Source organism: Saccostrea cucullata, unplaced genomic scaffold (assembly GCF_032062105.1).
Source record: "Saccostrea cucullata isolate Sc308-1 unplaced genomic scaffold, CSIRO_AGI_Scuc_v1 ctg1043, whole genome shotgun sequence".
Lineage (NCBI taxonomy): Eukaryota > Metazoa > Mollusca > Bivalvia > Ostreida > Ostreidae > Saccostrea > Saccostrea cuccullata.
The window spans coordinates 6861-25077 of NW_026938107.1; the positions used below are offsets into that span (position 1 = coordinate 6861).

Here is an 18217-nt window from a genome sequence, read left to right on the forward strand (position 1 = left end):
CATTATAATGAATCCATAATATTTATTCTTCTAAAATACTCTCTGCTTTTTCGGTATGTGAAGACAAACTTGATTATGAGTAATAGCCCTTTTTTTCTAAAATTATAAATTTATAACCTCCTTGGTCAGGGACTCTGGTATTCCAGTAGATTTCTATTAATCACATAGTGAAAATGTATTTACTGTTGCTGTTCTTGGTAAAATTCTGTTCCTCTATATACATGTACCTTGTAAATTATTGGTCTTCTATTGTGATCCTGAACAAAGAATTCACACTTCTTAAGGATATTAGTCTACTACATGTAATGACTAACCAGGGCCCTATTGACATTTTTTCTATATATTTCTATATATTCATATTCTTTTTTTTTGAGCCTTATGTGTGTTAAGATAACTCGAAAGGAAATATTGCATAGTTTATTGCATATACATAAATACACATACTTCTTTTAAAATGTAGAGTTTAACATTATTTTTAACAAGAGCTATAGAAAATACACAATCAATAAATAATATAATCAGTTTTTCCTGAAATCTTAACTTTTGTCAATGTCAAAATTAGTTACCAAAATTTACTTAAGTAATATAACATTCCATGAAAATGGAATACAGCAAAATCATCATAAAAACATAGGCTTATATGCCCTTGACTACTGTAAATGTATGGTAGAGGAAAAAAAAACTAATAATGAAATTACAAAGAACAATGCTTTATAATGCATATTGGTTGTGACAATATAAAATCAAAAAAACAAAGCTTTCAGTTAATATCATATTCTGTATTTTCCCAAAGTGGATATTCTCATTTAAGTGAATTTGATAAATTCATCTACTGCTTAAAAGGTTTCATATCTTGTTACAATGGTGGGTGCATATTTATATAGGACAGTAATATAACATTCCATAAAAATCGTAGGTCACCTGATATACCTTGTGCATAGTGTTACATGTATAATCCTATTAATCAATACAAATCAGAAAGCTGCTGCCTTGATATGAATTATTTATAATGCTTCTAAATGTTTGTTTTAATCAGTTGCATCATGACATAAAGCTGTCAGGAAAACCCCATGGTTAAATAAAAAAGCTTTCTATATTCTTGCTTTCCTATTCTTCAGAAGAAGATTTTTAAAGAATTTTCCTTTATATTTCTATGTAAAACTTTGGTCGGCCATAGGTCCCTGTTTTGCTTCAATGAAAATTGAAGAAATTTTTCATCAAATTTTGAAAATACTGATATTTTCAGTCCTGTTTTATGCATATTATATCTTTATATACAACCTTTAAATAATAGAAATTCATATACATTATACATGTTTTTTTTTATGTATTGTTTTATGCATATTATATCTTTATATACCTTTAAATGATAGAAAGAAACATTTAAGATATATGTTGCAATATACATATTTTAAAACTATTGAACCTTTAAACAAAGTACTCTAATATTCTTATTACAGTGCATAAATCCAGTATTATGTTTACACAACACTCTCATCTATAAAGCATACACGATTCATCAAATTAATCTGTACACAATGTTCTCATAATATTGGGAAGACATGTTGAATCATCATTAACAGACAAAAACTGGAACACACAGAGAAAAATATTCCATACAGTTAATCAAACAGCACCAGTAAACCTACATACTAACACATTAGGCACAATTTACTTAGCTGCTATATGTTTGTTCATTGGATTCAAATTTTGATGCTTGGATCAGGTACACTGTACTCCTGCTAACTGTTTAACAAAACACATGAACTTTAAACTTTGATAGGTTTTAAAAAGCTAATTTTTTTAAGTTCTGAAAGTTCAGAAGATTCATTTTGACAGAATCAAATGCTGAACAAATTCCAGGAAAGTTCCATTCTCCATCTGATCTTCGGGCAGTTTTGTGGCAAGAGAACCCTAGAAAAAAACGCAGCTTCTTTGAAATCTAAACCACAATATCTATGTTGTTTATAAAATGTTTTAAAAGGAACAAATTGTTGATTCAACTTTTTAAAAATTGATGAATGAATGATACATGTATTCACGATTTAGGGCAGAAAAACATTCTCATAAAATGGGATAGATTATTACTCATGTACTTAAGAAAAATGAGTGTTAATTAGTTTTATATCATTTACATCTTTCTTTGCCTAGTTTATCAATTGTGTCTTAGTGTTATTAACAAATTATTAATACATGTAAGTATCCAAGTACATGTAAGAGTTTCATTGGATTGACCTTTAAATTGTATAGTATGTGTTAATGCATAGAATTGCCTTCAGTGCAACCAATTATGTTGTAATCAGCATTTTACCAGTACACATTCAATGAGACATCCTTAATTAAAACATATTTTATATAGGTATATGCAATACATTTATGTCCTTAGCAACATGACTATCTTGAAATCAGATTTGGAGCTTGACCTTGACCTCAGGCAAGATACTTACTGAATTCAGGCAATATGTGTTAATAATCGTAATACTTTGATAATGTGATTAACTTTGAATTCGGGCAGTATGTCATTATGATCATACATGTACTATTTTGGTACTACTTTGGTAATAAGATTAACATTGATGTCAGCCAGTATGTACTAACACATTTACACCTACATGCTGTACATTCTTTGGTACTGAAACTTACCTTCAATTTGTCTAAGTACGTTATGGTTGGCTGCCAGCATTGTCTGAACTTCAGCCAATCAGGGGCACCTCTATAAAAATCTGTCACTGTTTTCTGTAAGGAAAATATAGCATTGTTCAAATGATTTTATCTCCAGTAGAGGAAACAGTAAGAGGGGTGATCAAAAAGTTTGCAAACTAATTGAATAACTTCCAAAAATGAAATAATATAGGGTTTCAGTGTTCAAAATTTTCAAAGTAGTCCTCTCCGATTTTAATGCACATCTACAACCGTTCTGCCCATGTGCGTATCACATGATATAGGCAGTCATGGAACATGCTCCAAAGCGTTCTGTCACAGAAGCTTAAAGATTTTTCAGACTCTTGTATTTCCTACCATGCAAGTTATTTTTTACAAATAACATAGGTAATCAAAGATTACAAAGCTCACCTCGATGAATGTTATCAATTTAGGTAATACAAATTTCACATCATTTTTCTTAACAGTTAGTATTTATTCTGACAACAATATTCAAGCAAGTGCTGTTTAAATAGGTCTTAAAATTCATTGGGGGTTGACCTGTTCCAAAAAAATTAACCTCATCACTCGTTTGGAAAATGCGGGTCAGATCCAACATCCGAAGCAAGTTTCCATTGTCCATCCTTAAATGCATCATCCATGCAAGTTTGGTCAGGGTAGGGCTTATAGTTACTTGGGAATAACCTAGTCACTAATATAATCTGGTTAATGTGGTTAATGTAGGTCTAGATGCATCATCCATGCAAGTTTGGTCCAGGTAGGGCTTATAGTTACTTGGGAATGGACCTGCTCCTAAAACTTTAACCTGGTCACTCATCTGCAAAAAGTGTCCATCCCTTGATGCATCATCCATGCAAGTTTGGTCCAGGTAGGGCTTATAGTTACTTGGGAATGGACCTGTTCCAAAAACTTTAACCTGGTCACTCAACTGGAAAATGTAGGTCACATCCAGCATCTGAAGCAAGTCTGGTAGTGTCCATCCCTAGATGCATCATCCATGCAAGTTTGGTCCAGGTAGGCTTATAGTTACTTGGGAATGGACCTGCTCCTGAAACTTTAACCGGGACGCTGACGCCGGGGGTATAGCATAAGCTCATCTCGACTTTGTCAATGTGAGCTAAAAACCGTCCATTTGTCAGAAATAGCCAAATCTTGGCAATAGTATGGATGGATAATGATATCTTTTCCAGAATGAGCATGGTTACCATCAAAACCCAAGTCCTCTGTCTTCGGAGCGTTGTTTTTTTCTATGTGGATAAATTACGGGTGCCTTTTTTTTTTTACATATCTGATATGTTTAAAGTCTGAAGTAAATGATATTTTAGGGATTTTATTATAATGTTATTGTAAAGATATCCAACTATTTTCCAAATTATAAGTTGGCGATCTTTCATATCAAATTGCTAAACAAAGGACACATCTCTTCCCCAGCTTGGTTTCACTGGGCGAAAGAACAAACATCATTATTTTTTAACATCTCCCTTGCTGCACTTAAACAATCAATCCAATTAACAACTAAACTTCTGGAAAGTCTTTTGTCTTCATAAACCTCGTACAAATTATTACAAGATTCTGCAAAGGAATTTCCAAGATATACTGTATGTTTATCTTTAATTTACAGCTGTTTGGTTTTCGAATTCAATTGAGTCAACCATTTTTTGTCCCAAGTGACCTACATATTGATGTTATTTTCATATTGTGACGTCACAAACATGGGGCAAAACGTTTCATTACAAATGCTATTTATGGACCATGTATATGACTCTATGTGTGCAAAATTTCATTCTGATCTGAACTGTGGTTTTGTAAATTTAGAGATAGTTCGCGAACTTTTTGATCACCCCTCGAAAATGTGAATGTATGAACTAAATTTAATGAACCATAATTCTTCACTGAACATTTAGTTTACAAATATTTACTAATAAAACACAAAAAATTACCATTTCACTAAGAAGTTCCTCCGTGACAGAGAGATTCTTCTGCAGGGAGAATTTGACAATCATCGGTATACCATAATCTGAGGGCTGCTCCTACATAAAGAAATCTTCATTTAAATCAAGAGAATTCAATTTAAATACCAACAGTTAGTAGTCATTTTCTTTTATTTAAATGCTTACATCAAGAGGTGGCATGACCATGTACATTCTGCAATCAGATTCCTTCTTTGTTCTCTGTCTGTTATATGGAGCTGAAAATAATAAAATAAACTACTTTGTTATCATGCCAAACAAATCACATTACCTGCATAGCAGATACAAAACTTGTAAAATTATATAATTTCTCAAATAAAGTGTCAAAGAAAAAAAAACATTCTAAAAATACGAGGAATTAATATTTATTCTGATTTTTATAACATCCCCCCCCCCAATGCATGTACTGTGTATTTTTTTTTTTCGAGTATGATTCATCAGACACTGAATATAGAGTGTGGTTACCTATGATGACTCCTACACAAGGGAAGTAATTAGATCCTGATCCTTTCATACAGAGCTGATAGGACATCTGACTGTCAATGTCCTTCACTGAGGGCTGAGCTTCCGAGAAAGGATGACTGTGGTACCACCCCACCAAAATCAGACCCAGCTCATTCATAGATTGGCGGATCTGTACAATCAGAGGGTTAATAAACTCAAAATCTCTTATCATAGGGGTCTTTTGACATCAGAAGTGCTATAAGGTTATAAAATAAGTAACAATAAACATTTAAAAAGAAGCTCACCTCTTCTTCTACAATGGCTGCGTTTTTGTTGTCTGCAAGTCTGCATTTACACGGAAATGCATTCACAATGGTTAAATCTATGAAAAGACATGAAAATGTAATGAGATCGAATGTTTCTCTTGAGTATATGCTTGATACATTTATTATCATGTTATTTGTGATAAGCTTTAAGGAAGAGATGCCTTAATGTAGGATGTGACAAATGGATTGACCAAGTTGATAATTCTAAGCCAAATAATTTTCTTTCAAGTTATGAGCTGGACAGGGTCTTGGCATATTTAGCAAAATATTCTGAAGCCTGTAGCAGATTCTTATATACATGTATTATACTGTACAGGTATTTTGTTTTATGCTTACGTTGTGTGTTCTGGTTCCATTTTCCTCCGAGGTACCCCACCACTTCACTGGAAGTCAGGTGACAGTGAAAGTCCTACAGTAACAAATGATAAGAGTGCTAAATAAAAAAAAAAATTTTCCTATTTGCTTTGTCAGATGAAAAGACAATGTACATAAGGCCAACATTTTTGTATTTATTGTTTTACCGGAATTTTTTTCAAAAAATTGAGTCGGGGGGGGGGGGGTCGAAATAAAAATAAAATCTTCAAATTCAAGCAGTCGGTCAGAAAAATAAAAATAAAACAAAAAATTGTAACAATCTTTTTTATTTTTTAAATTAAGAATGGAAATGTTTTTTCACCTTATTTTGGCAGAAAAGGGTGTTATTTGAAAAAAATAAAGCATGCAAAACAATTATATCATACTTTTTTTAGCATTCAATAAACTACATGTATAAGATTTGAGTATTTATGAGTAGCTATCATATGGCAAGAATATAGTAAGGCTTTTAATGGATCAGTTAAACTATTTCACAAGTTAGACTAATTAAAAAAATCTGTGTATCTTTTTCAATGCAATTCAAATTAATATACACATAGGTAGATAAAATATATTATATATTTCTCTTGAAAACGTATTCAAATATCCACAACTTTTGAATAAAAAAAAAGGTCATATTTGTATGGAAGTATCATCTGCAGCTTTGTTTTTCCCTAACTGGAATTTTTTTTTTTTCTTTTTTGGTAAAGAAAGTTGTTATTACTCAGTAATTTGTTACATAACAAGCGAAATTTCATTTTGAATCGTAATATGTTTGATTAATATGATATTAAGGAGTGAAAGTTGTGACTCGAATTTCTTCAGTCACGCCACTTTCTGCAGTGTATGTTCAGTCGTTTCATGTAAAATAAAACATGACTGTCTTAAAAATAAGTTTCAGAACAATCTTCAAGTCGTATTTCAATGCTTTGAAACAATTGTCAACGATAATACATACTTAAAACCTCTAAAAACAAGGGGCAGTGGCAGAACCTAACTTTCCAGTCGTGGCCCTCCGCATAACATTTGATCACTTTGATTACTGTTTCGTCTATTTTATTCAATCTTTCATTAAAAGTTTATCTGAAATTAATACTTTTTTCTAATAAATGACATGTCACTTTTTAAAATGACTGAGTCGATTTAAAAATATATTAAACACTACGACTCTGACATTTTGCCGCTAACTGTTATGCAGTTCAGTGACTATCCACGCTTCACATTCATGCTCATTAGTTTTGTCAACTGTGATTGGATGGATATATTTACCGTAGCCAATGACAATTGACGTTTTGAAAGGCTTGTAAAAAATTTGTTGACGTTTCTTTCATTTTTTCAGTGACTATAAATAAGCTATCGGCGGGAGAAACAAAAATAAAACTTGAAGAAGAGACTTTTATTTTTATTTCATTTTAGCCCAAATTAGAGTCGGCGCTCCCGTAAAACGGTAAATAAAAGAACGTTGGCCTAAAGTTTTTTGAATCTAGGAATTGACTTATAAAGTGATAAGTTAAATAAACATTTTTAAAATTGCAATTAAGCTAAAAATTGTAAAAGATATTAAATATCAACAAGATGATTAAAATATATGAAGATAACTTACCATGAGTAGAAGCGCATTACTGGCAATGGATACTGTAAATGGTTGAATTTTGTCCAATTCCTTAAAAGACTCACATTCCACAAGGGTGTGGGGGTCACTGACAAAAAACAATACAGTTTCTGTAAGTATTCCATAAAGAAATTTCTTTACGTACAATGTATAGAAAACACAATGTGCATGCACACATAAATTTGAGTGTTTTAAATTTAGTGCAATCACTTGTTGGCATAATCATGAATTAGTGCTACACACCAACATGTCATATATTGTATTTAATATTAATGATTTCTTAGCGGTATTCATGAATTGGAACATTCTTGTCCACACCAAAGCCACTACAATATGAAGCTTGTTTAACAAGTATACATAGAGTATTATCTCGGAATCAATATAAATGTCAGATTTGTTCAATTCTTGTCAAAATTTTAATCTCAATGAAACATGTACTTGTTTTTCATGACAAGGGCTTCTCAAATAAAAAAAAAATTCAGCACATCTCCATGAATTTATAATAGTTCTCAATAATTAGTCCCCATGAAATAAAATGCTTCCGCAATAAGGCCATTGTTCAAAAATTGTTTGTCCTCTCTTGACCAACTAAGTACGCCCAACTTACAATTTTTTAAACATTGTGATTAACTTTAACATTTTTTTTCTAATTCATTTTTTTTTATGTTTTGGTTGCAGATTTTGATAGATGTGTGTCTAGTACATTTTCTTTTATAATTTGGGTGCAGAATCTTTGAGACACATACTAATTAAAGCTTACAAATTTTCTTATCTATTTTGACTAAGGGATTGAAAGATGCATGCCTTATTCTCTTTCTTACATATTTTGGCTTCTGGATTTTAGAGATATGTCCCTTAATCTTAATCTTACATGTTTTGGCTGCAGATTTTAGAGATGTGTGCCTACTAAACTTTCTACATGTTTTGGCTGCGGGATTTTAGAGATGTGTGTCTTGTACTTCATCTTACATATCTGGGTTGCAGGATTTCAGAGATGCATGTCTTGTACGTTATCTTACATGTTTTGACTGTGGAATTTTAGAGATGCTTGCCTGATAATTATCTTAAATGTTTTGGCTGTGGGATTTTCGAGATGAGTGCCTGATAATTATCTAACATGTTTTGGCTGTGGGATTTTAGAGATGCTTGTCTTGTACATGATCTTACATGTTTTGGCTGGGGGATTTTAGAGATGCCTTTCTGATACATAATCTTACATGTTTTGGCTGTGGGATTTTAGAGATGCCTTTCTGATACATTATCTTACATGTTTTGGCTGTGGGATTTTTGAGATGCGTGTCTTGTACATTATCTTACATGTTTTGGCTGGGGGATTTTAGAAATGCATGCCTGATAATTATCTTACATTTTGGATGTGGGATTTTAGAGATGCGTGCCTAATAACTATCTTACATGTTTTGGCAGCGGGATTTTAAAGATGCATGCCTGAAAATTATCTTACATGTTTTGGCTGTGGGATTTTAGAGATGTGTGCCTAATAATTATCCTACATGTTTTGGCTGCAGGATTTCAGAGTTGCGTGCCTGATATTTATCTTACATGTTTTGGCTGTGGGATTTTCGAGATGAGTGCCTGATAATTATCTAACATGTTCTGGCTGTGGGATTTTAGAGATGCTTGTCTTGTATATGATCTTACATGTTTTGGCTGGGGGATTTTAGAGATGCCTTTCTGATACATTATCTTACATGTTTTGGCTGTGGGATTTTAGAGATGCGTGCCTAATAATTATCATACATGTTTTGGCTGTGGGATTTTAGAGATGCGTGCCTGATAATTATCTTACATGTTTTGGCTGTGGGATTTTAGAGATGCGAGCCTGATAATTATCTTACGTTTTGGCTGTGGGATTTTAGAGATGTGTGCCTGATAATTATCTTACATGTTTTGGCTGTGGGATTTTAGAGATGCATGCCTAATAAGTTATATACATGTTTTGGCTGCGGGAAATAAATGCATGCCTGATAATTATCTTACATGTTTTGGCTGTGGGATTTTGAGATGCGAGCCTGATATATCTTACGTTTTGGCTGTGGGATTTTAGAGATGTGTGCCTGATAATTATCTTACATGTTTTGGCTGTGGGATTTTAGAGATGCATGCCTGATAATTATCTTACATGTTTTGGCTGTGGGATTTTAGAGATGCATGCCTAATAACTATCTTACATGTTTTGGCTGTGGGATTTTAGAGATGCATGCCTAATAACTATCTTACATGTTTTGGCTGCGGGATTTTAGAGATGCATGCCTGATAATTATCTTATATGTTTTGGCTGTGGGATTTTAGAGATGCGAGCCTGATAATTATCTTACGTTTTGGCTGTGGGATTTTAGAGATGTGTGCCTGATAATTATCTTACATGTTTTGGCTGTGGGATTTTAGAGATGCATGCCTAATAACTATCTTACATGTTTTGGCTGTGGGATTTTAGAGATGCCTTTCTGATACATTATCTTACATGTTTTGGCTGCGGGATTTTAGAGATGCGTGTCTTGCACATTATCTTACATGTTTTGGCTGCGGGATTTTAGAGATGCGTGCCTAATACATTTTCTCTCACTGTGGTTGTTGTTTTTCTCAGTGAAGGATTCAGACTCAGAGAAAGTATGCGATTCCTTTCTAGAAGGTGACTTTGGTGCCTTGAGGGATAAATTTAATGCTAAAAAAATCAAAAAAATCTGTAAATAGGTTGAAAACAAATATCATACACACAAAAATATTCCACTCTACCATTTTTAAGTACGAGGATTTGAGAGTACATAGTATCATATGATATTAAGTAAATTAATTCTCCTTCTCTTGCTAAATATTACAGAATAAACTTTCAAGTACAACAATCATACAGCAATTTTGATTTAATTTGTCAAAAATCATGCATGTAAATCAGAGAAAAAGCACATTTCTTAAATTTCAAAGACTGTAAGGAAAAACTACAGATTATCATTTTTTTTAATTTTGACCTTAATCATGCTCAATATTTTCGATATCTCTAATACATGTATCTTCAAATATTGGGGGGGGGGGTCCCACTGAGTTTGAAATAACTGAAGTTTAATATATTCTATTTTTCTAAACAGTTAATAACAGATGTCACATTTGCATGATACATGAAATCATTGACAAAATAAAACTGTGAAATGTAATTAAGGAACTCACCCTCTTCTTGAATCCTAATACCCAAATTTTCTTTCATTCTTATATGTAAAACAAAATCAATAGTTATATAATTGGCATAATCATGTTATTCGCTTCGCGATTGGAATAAGTTTGACGTTAACGTCAAAACCTGTATAGGAAAAGGGTTTCTTTGGGGGTCATTCAGATAAAAAATGGGGCTTGGAATTTTTTGGGGGGTACATTCTTAAAATGTTCATTTTTTCAAATGATCAAGGCAAATTATAGGCAGCGAATCAAATAACATGAGTATATACCGCCGCAAGTTCTGTTTTTTCCTAGCATGAGAGTCAACTAGACTGTATCGATCATATATATGCGAAGAGCAGGTAGCGAATCAAATAACATGAGTATATATATACAGACGCAACATTCTTAAAAGCCTCTGAAAGGGGAGATTTTCCCCGGAAAAGGGTTTCTTTGGGGGACATACAGATAAAAAATGGGGCTTGGAATTTTTTGGGGGTTTCATTCTTAAAATGATCATTTTTCAAATGATCAAGGTAAATTATAGGGAGCGAATCAAATAACATGAGTATATACCACCGCAAGTTCTGTTTTTCCTTGCATGAGAGTCAATTAAACCGTATCCATAAATTTCTAATAGAATTAACGGAATAAATAACAAACTTTATTCAATTATTTATTTTCTCATTAAGTCATCAATAAGCTAGATAAAAAAAAATTGTGTTTATTCAGTAAATGATATGAATTTAGATATAAAATTTTACGGAATAAATAGCAACATTTATTTTACTAGCTGCAATTAATTAATTGTCTCCGTTCATACGGAATTAATAGCGTATCTTAAAACTAATTTCTTTATATGCATTTTCTCTTTGTGGTATTATATACTTCAGTTTATGTGAAAAGCATTAAAAGGGGAAAATAAAATTGTGTTTATTCCGTAAATGATATAAATTTAGATATAAAATTTAACGGAATAAATAGCAAAATTTATTTTACTACCTGTAATTAATTAATTGTCTGCTGTTCATATGGAATTAATAGCGTATCTTAAAACTAATTTCTTTATATGCATTTTCTCTTTGTGGTATTATACACTTCAGTTTACGTGAAAAGCATTAAAAGGGGAAAATAAAATTGTGTTTATTCTGTAAATGATATAAATTTAGATATAAAATTTAACGGAATAAATAGCAAAATTTATTTTACTACCTGTAATTAATTGTCTGCTGTTCATACGGAATTAATAGCGTATCTTAAAACTTACTTCTTTATATGTATTTTCTCTTTTTGTGGTATTATATACTTCAGTTTACGTGAAAAGTATTAAAAGGGGTGTGTTACATACTCATGTTATTTGATTCGCTCCCTATAATTTACCTTGATCATTTGAAAAATGATCATTTTAAGAATGAACCCCCCCAAAAAATCCAATCCCCATTTTTATATGAATGACCCCCAAAGAAACCCTTTTCCGGGGAAAATCTCCCCTTTCAGAGGCTTTTAGAATGTTGCGTCTGTATATATATACTCATGTTATTTGATTCGCTACCTGTTCTTCATATATATTTAAAACGAACCCTTTTCCTTTGAAAATCTCCCCTTTTATAAAATTTTAGAATGTTTTCTCTGTATATATATACCCATGGTATTTCATTCGTCACCCATTCTTCATATATATGAACGATTATCTAAAGAATCTAGCATTGGACCTCTCTCTCTCTCTCGTATTATTTTATTTCCTGAAATAGTAGTCAATACTACTAAATATTCGAAAATGATAATATAAACTGTATAACATCATTAGAATCCCTCTTATACAAGAAATGACGTTAACGTGTACAACGTCAAACTTATTCTATTCGCGAAGCGAATAACATGATTATGCCATATAATTAATAAAAGAATTAACATTACAGAATGACAACTGTAACATCTTCAATTTTTTTTTTAATCAGATTTCTATCTCAAGATCAAAATCTTAAAGTTGAATTTTAACAGTTCTTTCAATTTAATACAGGTATGCTAATAACAAATAGCCAAAAAGCACCACACTCATTTGAGTATACACATGTGTACATAGACATTTGAACTTCTTGTAATATCCAATGATTGATGAAATTCCATAACAATAAAGATTTTTATTGAACTCTCTTAAGACTTGAAGTCAAGTCTTCGAACTACACGTACATGTATAGCCTTCAAACTTTGACCCTCTGTTATGTTCTTATCTTTGCCCCCAAGGTCATGGTTTATACAAAATTGAATGACACTGCATTATGATACTTGCAAATCAATAAGGCTTCCTGTGTCCTGATTGTAAGACAGTTTTTGATCAGAAAAACTCACCTGAACCCTGGCATAGAGAGAATAGAACTGTTTTGAGTTTTTATCTACTACCTTTTGGACTCAGTTTTTCCATTTTGATTAGGTGTACTGGTGTGAGCAGGGCGGGGCATCAGGAGTGATTGACAGTCCTCTGTCTGTCTCTCATCAGCCAATCGTGACACTGCGAGCTTCCCATTGGTCTGAGGTTCTGGTCGTGAGTCATTTGTGTCCTCACGAGAACTCCAAGGAGACCTTGGTGACTTTGAAGGGAATAAAACTTCCAGTAAAAGTAATCTAATTTAAATAAACTTTAATGGTTCAGTTATTACTTCATCAATAACTAGATTAGATATACTTAATACATTTATCATTTTTTTCATTATTTTCAGAAGAATTTATATTTAAGATATTTCAAAAAGACAAACTCAGTGAACTGGAACCTGAGAACTTGAGGAGTCAATATTGTTCCGGGCAGGACTGGATGTTCTATGCTTACGAAACCAAGCTGCCTTCCAAATGTCAAGCTTTCTCTCCTTATATAAAACCTAAAAGTATAAAGTTGATGGAGTAAACTTACATATAATGTAAGAGAGATAACTTGTACTTACAGCATCGTATATACAGCAGAACAATGCTTAACGATTTAAGCTCCAAGAAATTCTTCAAGTATCTTTTAAGGAAACCCAAGAGCTAGGCTTGCATGATACTAGTACATTGTAGATGAAACATGTGGAGATAACAAACAGTATTTGAGCTCAAAAGTCCATTAAACATTACAAATTAGGAGCGGCGCACACATGGATCTTCAAAACATCAGAGGTGGGATCAGGTGCCATTTAGATAATCACAATTGCCAAGTATAAACCATTATAACATCTTATACTCCATTTAATATCATCTTGATGTTATGCACACTTACCGAAGCCCAACCACATCCTGATTTTTTGTGAGGATTAACTTGTTTCTTGCAGTGAATTGCCCAGGCACTTGGTGAGGTGAAGGTCTCCTTGGTTCCAGGCATCTGGATTCTGCCATCTGGAAGCAAGTCAGCAATGAATCTACGTCCCTGAAAAGTGGAGTTAAATGTTAATCATAACTTTCAGATAATAATTACATTTATTACCTCACATTTAGCAAGCATTTTATATCAATCTCAGAGTTTAGATATGCAAATATATAATCTGGTTGCTAAATGTCTTCGAACCAACACAAATTCATTACCAGGTACTTCAAAGAAAGAAGAGCAGGGCCTGGATCTATGATTTTTTCTGAAATTAGCATCTGTAACGTGACACTTCTTCCTGTAATGGCTGCCTTAGCCAATGATCCCTGCTTGTCTTCCTCATGATCTTCTTCAGACACATCATCATCATCCATACTGTCATCCCTATCTTCTAATTCTTCTTCTTCCATTTCATCTCTGTGATTCAGTGCTTCCTGTGCTGTATATTATATACATGTACTAATGTTAATTTTATTTTCATAAACAACTGAAAGAAAGATTTTTTAGTTACACAATAAAACTCGGTTATAATGAAGTCACTGGGACCTCTGAAATTACTTTGCTATATCCGTAATTCGTTATATCTATATAAGGAATTCATAAATATATATAGTTGGGTATCCAAGATAACTTTGTTATATCTGTGAATTCACAATATCCGTGTTTGTACTAAACGAGTTTTACTGTAGCAACATTTAGCAAGATGATATACATGAACCACACATCATTTCCAAACAAATATAACTGACATATAGAAACAGACACAAATGTTACAAAATTTCTCCAGTGAAAATAAATTTTTATTATTTATATTCTGAAAAAATTATTTTCAAGTTCAGCATGCTCCTTCAGGGATTTATCTTGGGCACACAGCTGATTTTCCAACTTTCTCCAACAAGGGGGGTAGACTTTACTTTACCGGTCCCCAGATCCGCAAGATCCTCGCGCTCATTGGACTATGACGTAACATTTACGTCACTCAACTGAAATGGGTTAAATCTGCACACTATTCGACTGATTAGGTTTAGTCTTGCACCCACCTGAGAGATTAAGGTTAGTCCTTGCACTAGTATTCGACTGATTAGGGTTAGTCTCGCATCCATCCGAGAGATTAGGGTAAGTCCTCGCACATTATTCGACTGATTAGGGTTAGTTTAGCATCTGCCTGGGAGATTTCGTCTGAATGTCTCAGTCCTTGCATACCGTCGATGAATTAGAGGTAGTAACTCGTTCTTTTACATAAGTTAAGAAATTCAGTCGTTTCTGTAATTTTTCCAAGATCATAAAATTCAACTTTAAAGACATTTCGTTTGTTTGTTTATATGGAAGAATGGCTAAGTCTGAAAGAAATAGCACTAAGCATGGGCCCCACATGCTCCATTTAGAATTATTCTTTGTCGATTTTTTCCATGAATAAACAATATTTATTAATTTCTTTCAGAGATCGAGGTTAAAAACTACTTTTAAAAACGAAGTTTTAAACTAACCTTTTAACCATAGAATTCGATTTTGGGGTCAAAAGGCCAAAAAACCTCGTATTAAAATTTTTTTTCGATCGCTCACGCGATCTCATATATACTTAAGTCGCCTTCGGCAACACTACGTTTTAGCATGTTTTTTTTCTGGGGACCGGTAAAGTAAAGTCGTTCCCAACAGGGTACTTTCCCCCAAAGTTAGATTAATCCCTTTTCTTTTTTTTCCATTTGAAAAATACCTTGGTAAGCAATCCTGTTCATGTGTATTAAGCCTAAAACAAATTATAATCAAACTTTCAGTGGAGGGTGCAGTTATGTGTAGACGATTGGGCGTGAAAAAATATGGATAGATTAATGCACAAAACTAAACAAACTTTGAGATACATTTTAAGAATATTGTTTAATATTGATAATTTCTTTTGTCTATAGATTCTAGTGTTCTTTTCTAGTTTAAAACAGTTTCACGTACTACTAAGCTAACGGAATTGCTGATAATTAAAATCATCATGTTCCAGTTGAAATTTTCAAGGAAATCAGTAAGTATATTTTTGTAACATAATTTTGCATAATAAATATACAGATTTTTTTACCCATTTTGAGCACTTTTCCCGTCATATATTTGTAAACAACTTTCTTTGTTTACATGTGCTTCCGGTATGCACACATGAATATCGAACCCGATGTCATTGTCCCGTCTACAAGTAAAATTGATGCAAAGCATCAAATCTGCCGCAAACAAAATTGACTAAGCATTTCAAAAAGTACTTTTGCAATTTTAAAAGCAACTATGTAAGGAAAGCACCACATATTCAAACCCTTAACATGTGATCATTTTTTTCTTTCAAGCTGTCTCTTCAGCAAAATAAAAAGTTTTTATAAAAATACAAAATAAATAGAAGTGCATTTCCTCATCAAATGGATTCATCGATGTAAATGAGTCACTGATAAATGAAGAGAATTGTCTCCAAATTGAAGATGTATGCTTCTCAAGAACCACCCTGGATCTTTGTCACGTGATAATACCCATGGTTACTGCTGCAAGGCGATGTGCAAATTGCAATCTAATTAGATTGTGCAAAATGTAAAAAAAAAAAAATATCCATGTGTCATTCACAGCTGTAGCATAACAATTTTAACTAGTTGGGCAATTTTTAAGTTTGTTATTTACCAAATATGTTTACCTTGCACTTTTACCACGTTGTTATTATCCGGAAAACCATGACGATTTCTTCACAGATCTTATTCACTCCCAGGCTGGGGAGTATCTATTGTAAATTCTTTTTGTATAGCCATAAATTGTCAATTATCTGATGAGAAATGATAATTATATTGAAACATAATAACAGTAATAAATACTTAGTTTAAAGCAAGTTTTTAAAATATTTTAATCTTGATTTTATGCATGTTATCATTCATTCTCTATCCAGAGTTGTCGTTCCCGCTACGCTCCCATATAGATAAGATAAGATAAGATATGTTTTATTACTAATTCAGTGTATGGTTATCATTAAGAATTAATTCAGGCACGTAGCAACGGGGGGGGGGGGGGGGGGGGGGCAGGGGGGCCTGGCCCTCCCACTTTTTTCCCCAACATTACCTTTTACTATTGAAAATGTCTATTTAAAGGTTGGTTGCCCCCCCCCCCCCACTTCTTACCTTAGTATAAAGATATTAAGGAAATGTAGTGCTGTTTGTGTAAAATTGTAAGTGAAAGGAAGTTGGCCTTGAAAAAAGGTAGCCACTACACCCCCCCCCCCACTCCCCACCCCCACGAAACAAGATTGTCGAGTTTGGGCAATTTCTTTTTTTTTTTTTTTTTTTTGCTTGTCAACTTTTTTAGATAAGTAAAAAAAAATTTTTCTCTGGTTGCCCCCCTTTCAAAAACGATGCTACGTGCCTGTAATTTACTGAACTAATGAAAAAAATAACATCTCATTTCCCCCTGTGCACTTTCTAACACAATCACAAACAAATAGCTGCGGCCGATAATACGGGGTCACGTGACCTCGTCTATTAGTTTACTGTCAGAGGCCTCTATAGGGAAAAGAGTACCAATTAATTTCCCATAGAACTCTATACAAACCTTATGCCCTCCCAGTAATTTACTATATCCCGTTCAAACAAATCTCTGATATCATTTGAAAGTTCGTTCTAAGCACTTATTAAAAACACGGGAAAAAAATACCGTGCCGCGGCGTTTATAGGTCAAATTTGCAGTTATTTAGAACTTACTGCGATCGGCAGTAAATGACACCCTGCCAAAAATATCAATCCCCCCTCCTACAATCTCCCCTGGTATTTCTATATTTTCTGTAATATTCTCACATTCCATCATTTATTTCAAACATTAATATTTTTACTTTAAAATGAAAATATTTACATACCTGAATTCAGCCAATCAGCTAAAGCCTACCCATTTATTACTCTGCTTTCAACCAGGAAATGATGTAAAAATCTGGGTCTTTGGTACTCTTTTTCCAAAACGGAAGCCGTGGGGAGAACACATGAATTAAATCTACGTTATATGAAAGAGTGCAGAAATTGTTTTAATCAAAATGATAAACATTCTGCATCAAACTTTTTACTACCATTTCTTGCTTATTGTGATATCAAAAATATTCTTATATAACTTGGTGGGGTTTCTTAGCAGTATACCTGGGTTTTATGTTGAGGTCACAAACATCTCCACTTCTAAAGATATGAAGTTATATTTACATCCACTGAATAATTTCTCCTTTATTTCTTAAAAAAACCCATTGTGTTCATCACTGCATGAACTACATTAGGCATGTCGCCAGTACAGATTTGTTGATCAGTGGCTGTTCCATCAATGAAACGTATGAAGACATTTGCATCATTAATACAATAATTAACCTTTT

General features: G+C 32.9%; 1 protein-coding gene across 1 annotated transcript; it reads right to left on the reverse strand.

The window, feature by feature from the left end:
- Positions 1-1422: 1422 nt before the first annotated feature.
- On the reverse strand, positions 1423-15993 carry LOC134249440 (MPN domain-containing protein-like). The gene is made up of 15 exons (XM_062731791.1): positions 15929-15993; positions 14082-14302; positions 13780-13926; positions 13301-13405; positions 12933-13120; positions 10548-10585; positions 9900-10050; positions 7359-7455; positions 5738-5810; positions 5381-5457; positions 5097-5265; positions 4779-4849; positions 4602-4691; positions 2644-2736; positions 1423-1914 (listed from the first exon to the last, which is right to left on the reverse strand). Exons 1-15 carry the CDS (start codon positions 15951-15953, stop codon positions 1828-1830), a joined length of 1632 nt encoding a protein of 543 aa, XP_062587775.1. The 5' UTR covers positions 15954-15993; the 3' UTR covers positions 1423-1827.
- Positions 15994-18217: the final 2224 nt, after the last annotated feature.

Bases quoted from the DNA above. Each gene is read 5' to 3' on its own strand.
- LOC134249440 (XM_062731791.1), bottom strand. From the start codon at position 15,953: ATGACGGGAAAAGTGCTCAAAATGG. The intron at 13,121-13,300 runs GTTCCAGTTCAC...TTCCCTTCAAAG, and splicing joins TTGACTCCTCAAGTTCTCAG to TCACCAAGGTCTCCTTGGAG. The intron at 5,266-5,380 runs GTGAGCTTCTTT...CTGATTGTACAG, and splicing joins CAGCCATTGTAGAAGAAGAG to ATCCGCCAATCTATGAATGA.